Source organism: Erithacus rubecula (assembly GCF_903797595.1).
Source record: "Erithacus rubecula genome assembly, chromosome: 6".
NCBI lineage: Eukaryota > Metazoa > Chordata > Aves > Passeriformes > Muscicapidae > Erithacus > Erithacus rubecula.
Genome location: NC_136688.1, coordinates 13,994,767 through 14,001,733, shown reverse-complemented (window position 1 = coordinate 14,001,733; position 6,967 = coordinate 13,994,767). Strand labels below are relative to the sequence as shown.

At 35.7% G+C, this 6,967-nt stretch overlaps 1 protein-coding gene across 2 annotated transcripts in view; it reads right to left on the bottom strand.

Moving 5' to 3' along the window:
* Positions 1-227: 227 nt before the first annotated feature.
* SLC17A6 (solute carrier family 17 member 6) overlaps positions 228-6,967 on the bottom strand; it is a 32,759-nt gene continuing 26,019 nt past the window's right edge. Inside the window, exons 11-12 of one of the 2 annotated variants that reach the window (XM_079310008.1) lie at positions 6,159-6,286; positions 228-5,832 (exon numbers count right to left, since the gene is read on the bottom strand). In XM_079310008.1, the coding sequence (XP_079166134.1) occupies positions 5,500-5,832; positions 6,159-6,286 (461 nt within the window). In that variant the 3' untranslated portion in view covers positions 228-5,499. The remainder of the gene's footprint in view (positions 5,833-6,158; positions 6,287-6,967) is intronic. The other variant, XM_079310009.1, reaches the window with a different exon arrangement.

Sequence of the window (6,967 nt, the reverse complement as noted above, 5' to 3'; positions counted from 1 at the left end):
CAAATCCACTTCTTCATAGTCCCACCACACTTGCAGTCAACAAAAAGCCATTGTGAACCATCACCTTCAGGATTCCTGAAGCAGAGATAGATGATCAGTCTTACACACATTACATATATTATACATCACATACATCACATTTAATCTGGTGTTTCATCTATGCAGAGTAAACTGTCTGTGCTTTATTGACCCTATGATCAGACATAATTCCACAGAAAAACACAACTGAGAAGAAAGTTGATTTTATCTCTATTTGATTCAATTTAATTCCACAAAGCAACATTTACAAAAAAGAAAATAACATTGGAATTTTCTAGGTTAAAACTGAAAACTGTTTTGTTGATTGAAGAAAATTATCATGTTCCCCTCACAAACTCTTCTAGTGAGGGGCCACTGGTGCACCCAGCCGGCGTTGGCGTATTTGATTGATTATACAATACAGACTCTAATTAAATGGCAATCTTCCAGTCCTAACAATGCAATGCTTTTTCTCTTACATGCTTTCTCATAACATTATTTCTGCTTCCAAGCATCATTTTTGTTGGGAGTGCAAGGGCAAAAAGCTCAGGGCAGTTAAGGGCTCTAAGTGTCCCTGTGGTCCTGGCAGAGAAATGCACTAGATGCAAGGCCAGATGCCACAGAATGTGGCAATCAGCTTCTCAGCCCACTTCTGGCCCCACTTTAACCTCAGGAAAGAGTGACCAGATATTTAGAACATCATACTCACTGTCCCTTCCATTTCAAACTATTCTATGATTCTCTGTGAAGAAGTAACAAATTTTGTCGGCTCTTCTGTAAGGTTTTCCTCAAATTTCCTACAATGCTTTTTTCCCTGTAATTTCTAATTTATCCATATATTTTATGTCTGACATTACATCTGTTTCATACTTACTCTCTACCTACTTTCTTATAGGTAAGAGCCTGTCACAGGTTAGACTGTTGCTCAAAATTTTGTTTTGTTCTCTAACACCTCACCTGTGGTGTTTGAGAGAATGTGTCTTCACCTGAAACAAAAATTGAAATAATTATATGTTTCTATTGTTAAAATTTTACCAAGAAGACATTTGCCAACAGTCATTTTGTGACATTAATTCCCAAACATGGAAGTACTGTCTAAGTACTTGACCTCAGTATAACTAACACAGGTTTCTCTAGTGGCTTATAAGTAAACAGATAATACATTTCATTCTTTGCTGTGCTTGGGGTTACAGCTGTGTGAAGAGACATTAAGCAAAGCTAGAATAGCAACATGAGACACACTAGCTGGATAGAGAGGATATCCATAGATATCTAATTAAAATCTGACTGGGGTTCTAGGTCCTTTGATTATTTACTTTTAAATCTCCCAGTGCAGTGAAAATTATTCATGTGAAAGACACAGACAAATTCCAAACAAGTACAAAAGCAGCCGCTGTTAAGTAGTTAATCTAGACTTATACTAGCCTTTAAACTCCTTCACAGCTTATCATGAAAGGAACAAAACATTTCATCTTTCAGAGGCAGCAACTGAGACTGTGATGTTATCTTTTTTACGGTACAGCTTTGAACTGTGACATTTATTTTGACTTCCACCCTCATTCCTATTCCTAGCTTCATGCTGAAAGAGAATTTCATTTGTATTTGCAGATATTCTTTTGTAACTTTTATTCAACCTTTACCTTGAGGCTTTCTTTTTCCCCTTAGGAAAGTTTTTTTTAAAAATTCGATCAGTTGAATTTCATTATCATTTTTGAAAGCAAAGAACACTTTATGACAGCTTTATCTCTGCAACAAAGAGTATGTGTTAACAGAAGGCATCCCACTGAGGGAGATTCAAATATTTTAAGAATTGTCAATTTGACTGATACTGTCTATATGGAATCATTTGAGGACATGAAGGTGGACAAATGAGGTGTTGTTCTAGGCCATCTAAATGCAAAGCTTTTCCAACAATTTAAACAGAGGCTGCATTCTGCCCCTTCCTTTTACTTACCTCGCTGAAAAGATAACAAAGCAGTAAACAAAAATGTGAGAAAATATTACTTTCTTTTTTTCAACACAGTAAGTGAGCAGGGTGTACCAGATGGGGAACAGAACAGAAATTGACGACAAAACAAAATCATCAGGTGACTGTTAACATTGTCTGACTGACAAAGAGAGATGATTTGAGCTTCTGAGACTTCCAAAAGGGGAGCACTACACCTCACATGTGCAACAGAACAAGACTTTGAACCTGAGCAGAAGAGAAACCTCTGAGCAGAAAGGGCATAGTTCAGAAGAGGCTGGAGAGGTATATTTCACCTATGGTACTTCATAAAAATGAAGTAGCAAGAGAAAAACACAAATCTATTTACTTAGAAGAAACACAGGGGGTTAGATAAAGGATCATGTCCCTGCAACTCTCCTTTTTCCTAAAGCAGATACAGCTGTTGCTACTTGTCTTTGAAGAACCCAATTATTTTCTCCATTTCCCCCTTCTTCCTTCTCTGCCATGTTCCTGATAATTGCTTCCTGTGTTTTCACATGAATAGGAGTCTGTGAAGAAGTAAAAATCTTAAGATCTATCATGCTCCTTCTCCTTCCCAGAGGAATGGATTCTTCTGGTCTGCCATTGAAAGAGCAAGTGAGGGAGCCAAAGCAGAAGCAGAGAGCTAAAAAAATGTGGTGGTTCCTTGAGTAGTGTAGCATTCACAGGCAATTGTTAGGTCCTCACCGAGTTGTAGCTGGCTGAAAAGTGCAGTGTCTAATTCCTGGATTAAAGTTTCTCCTTTGTTCTACATAATTCAAAGATCTCGAGCTACTAAGAAAAAAATCCCCACCTATATTTAGTGAAAGGAAATTATTGAAGTAATTCCAAGATAGAGAACCTGTAAGATTAGACTGAAAATTGAGAATTGTTATTTGTTTTAGTTTGTATTTTCTGAGCTGTCCACTTACCACAATAAATACAACAGTAATTTTGAAGCTCCTACTTATCCTACTTTTGAATCTTTCAGGAAGTTTCTATGGCAACATCACACCAGTATATCAAAACTGTTAACATTAACTTTGCTTGTTAACTGACTCAGCATCTCATGACAACCAGCCTATTGGTGAAAAGCACTGGGCCTGTTACTGCATTCTGGTTAGCATTCTGAAATCAAAATATTTGATTTTGTTCAATTTGATGTTTCTGCATTATTCTACTTGGTGAAAGAAAATCAGTGAAAAGTAAAAATTTTATTAGAAAAAGACATTTTAATATAGGGTTTCTTAAAGTTACTGACTGCTGTGGGGTTTATCTAAACAATTGATGGAAAATAATATGTTTCAGCTAAGGGGCCTTGTTGCACAATCAAGAAAGGGAAAAATTCTGCACTGCAAACAGCAATGTGTAGCTTTTCCTTTCCTTTAGAGAATGCTGATCTATGCCAGCTTTTTTGCTCACACAGATCTGTCTTTCCCAGATTCACTGCATCACTCACACTGATCCTCCTGCTCCTATCTCTTCCACAGCCATGCCAGGCATCCTTCTGAGAGCAATCTTGAGACAGGTGCCTCTCCCACCACAGCCATGCACCAGGTTGGAGGGAAGAGCTGACAATGTGGAAGGTTGGGTATGGAGCAGTGCTCCCAGCTGTGAGACTCTCTCCATGTCAACAGCAGAATTTGTTCTACATTGACTGTAATCTGTCATCCATATTAAAACACATCTAAAAATTACAAGAAACTATACTGGTCCTTTTTATATAAAAGGATAAATAGAGCATTTTATTAACACTTTTTGCAGCAACAAAAGTGACACAGTCCACATCTTTTTCATTAAACACAGCAAAAGCTATGGTCACGTTTTACAGCACTTTGAGGCACAAAGCAAAATACTTTTTTTCTTAAGGTCAAGGTATGATTTGCATTAAAAAAAAAAAAAAAAAGGAGAAAAAAACAATCTTCAAGTTGTATATTGCGGTAGCAGGGTTTCCAATCACTAGCACAATACAATGAACAGACCAAGAATCCAGAATGGTGGATTATTACATACAATAATAATAATTTGATTGAATTAAGAAATGGATCATTGTCATTTTAGAGTATTAAGAAGTGGTCTGGTGTTGCTGACTTCAGTTGGTTCAGTTTGGTTCAATCCCAACAACCCCAAGTATATACAACAAGCTAAATAAAGGTTAATATGTCATCTAGAAGATTATGCACTTCATAATGCATTGCACTTATTGCTTGGTACACTAATGTTGCAGTCACTGTTGAGTTATGCTAAAAAGACAAGCGTGATGCTTGTTGGCTTCTTTCAACCCAACACTAGTTATTTACCACTTTGGTTTATTGTGAGTTTTTATGTTACTCATATTCAGTGTCCATTATTATTAGGTTTGAGTGAAAGACAAATACATCTTTTATTTTAGGGATTTCTAAAATAATAGCATTTTCTATAATAACAGTATCTTCAATAAACATATCTATGTATACAACTGTGGCACGATGTGTAAAAATATGAAAGCTATTAAGGGAAGAATAAGGGTTAAATTATTCTCTGCTTCTTCTATTTGTTCCAAAATATTCTGCAAAACAAATGCATCCTTTTTTATAGGGCTACTTGCTCATAGTAAAATTCTCTTTGGAACTTTGTAAAAGACTATATTTTTTTCTATGTTACATTGGGGATTTTTTTTCTCTTTCTAAAGACATCAGTACAAATTCAGAATATATTGCAAAGAATAGAATAATAAAGCTTGTTTTTTGATAAAGGGATTTGCCAGGCTGCCTGAAAAAGCAGACTTAATATTTTATATTGTTTGTATATTAGTTGATAAATGCAGGGAAGAACATGACAATGTCCATAATTTCATGAAATTCTGTAAAGAATAGAAATAAGAATTTGTGCCCAAACATTCAGTATAAAACTCCTAAATAATTTCTTTATTTATCACAGAGTAGCCTGCAGCATGTAATCACGACAAACATACAATATGCCCTATTTGTTCATTAGGCTTGATACAATTACCATTAAGGGAACTGGATCAATCCTTGTAGATGCCTAGGACTCAATCTTTCTTCTTTAGGAAAGTTCTTGTCCTAGACTAAACACACAACTACTACATTGCACTGAGTAAATGTGTGTCTTTAACACAATCTCTTTCAATACAGTGTAACAAATATATAAGTGCATTTTTAATGATCAAGTAATTTTGGCTTTCTAAAAAGAGCATTAGATGTGCCAACTTGGTTGCTTAGTTGTGCTTTAATCTTTAATTGTCAGTTTTAGCTCTTGTATACTCCAAAGTATCTACTTGCCTCTATAATTTTGACCAGTAAACCCTTAAAACTCTAATGTTTATAGAACAAATATAACCTAATGAAAGTGATAACATCACAACTCATACAGATTGCACTTTGATGTATTTTTTTACAGTAAGACCTTCCTGTCTGATATGTGTTTACATGTTGATATCACATTTTATTTCTGTGCAAACAATCACAATGAATTTAATCACAAACACTACAAAATATACCAAATATTTAGGTTTGTTAGGAATAATCTCTTTCCTTGTAGTTGTATGAGTCTTGTACTTCCTCTTGTACAAATTCCTCTTTTTTCTCCCAGCCATTAGGCCAGCCACCATTCACCTGGGTTGTAGCACCATAAGACTTGGTGGTACCATAATTCACATAATTCTGAGTAATGTCCCCTGTCTCTTCAGCAAGTTCATCTTCATGAATAAAGCCACATTTCTCTTCACTTGTCTGTTCAGGGTCTGCCCAGGGTTGTTTCTCTCCTGAGGCAAATATGCCATAGAAGATCACACCTCCATAATGAACTAAAGCAGCAATGAGGAAGACATACTGCCACTCTTCACGTGTCTGTAAAGGAGAAATTTGCTTAATCAGAGTAACACAAAGATTTACTTAACTCTTCTGAGCTGGAACATTTAAATTACGGATTGAAGTCATGACAGCAGAGTTAAAACATTGAAGTGTCCATTTTAGAATGATTTATATCCATCTTTCTTTGAAATATTTATTGGCCCACAAAAACATCGGCCTAATGGGCATATAGTTAAGCATACCACAAATTTGCACCCCCAGGCTCCAATATGGATATCCTGGCAAGTTGTATTATAGAAAGGTCTTTCTCTGGAAACCAGTTGTATCAAACTGGAAGATTTGAAAACTGTATTTCCATTTACCTTGTTCTTTGTCATTGCTCCAACAATTATAGGGCAAACCATTCCAGACAAGGTCCCGACTCCATTAGAAATCCCCATTAAAATGCTAGCATACCTTGGGGCAATGTCTAAATGGTTGACATTGAATCCTGCAATAGAAAGGTCAGTGAGTGTTCACACCAAGACCAGAGCAGTACTTCAGATGAGAAAAGTGACATGACATTTTTACTGTAACGTATTTGGGCTGCTTAATTGCATTTCTTTATCCCTATAAGACTTACAATGCTTAAATATTCCTAGAGAGACTCTGGGTTTTCATTTTCTTTTAAAAAAATATTTTAAACGGATGCCAGGTTAATTTTCTCACAAAATTGCAGTTTAAGAAAACCCCAAAACCTCCCAGTATTGTCTGTGTGGAGTAGACAACCCAGAAGATATTCATTCAGGCAGGGAAAGAATTTGTATTTCATAGCCCCCTACACGACCATTTCATGCTGTAAATAACATGTCTTTTCTTCTTTCAGTTTGTAACATGTTCCTTTCCTATTGCCCACATTTTTCTTTTTTGTCACATAGACCAGCAGAAGGGAGGTATTTTCTATTCAACAGCGGAAAATCAGAGAAAAAAGACATCTCTAACAGAGTCACTAATTAATATTGAAAGATATTTACATATTCTCTTACATTTTCAGCAGCACAATTCTGTAGAAAATGTATGCAGTAACTATTTAGATAATCTAAAGAGACAGAACAAATTGTTCCCAAAATAGGTACTTATATAAGTGAAAACAGAAACCAAACCTTTGGATGCAGATGTATAGAGATGGTAT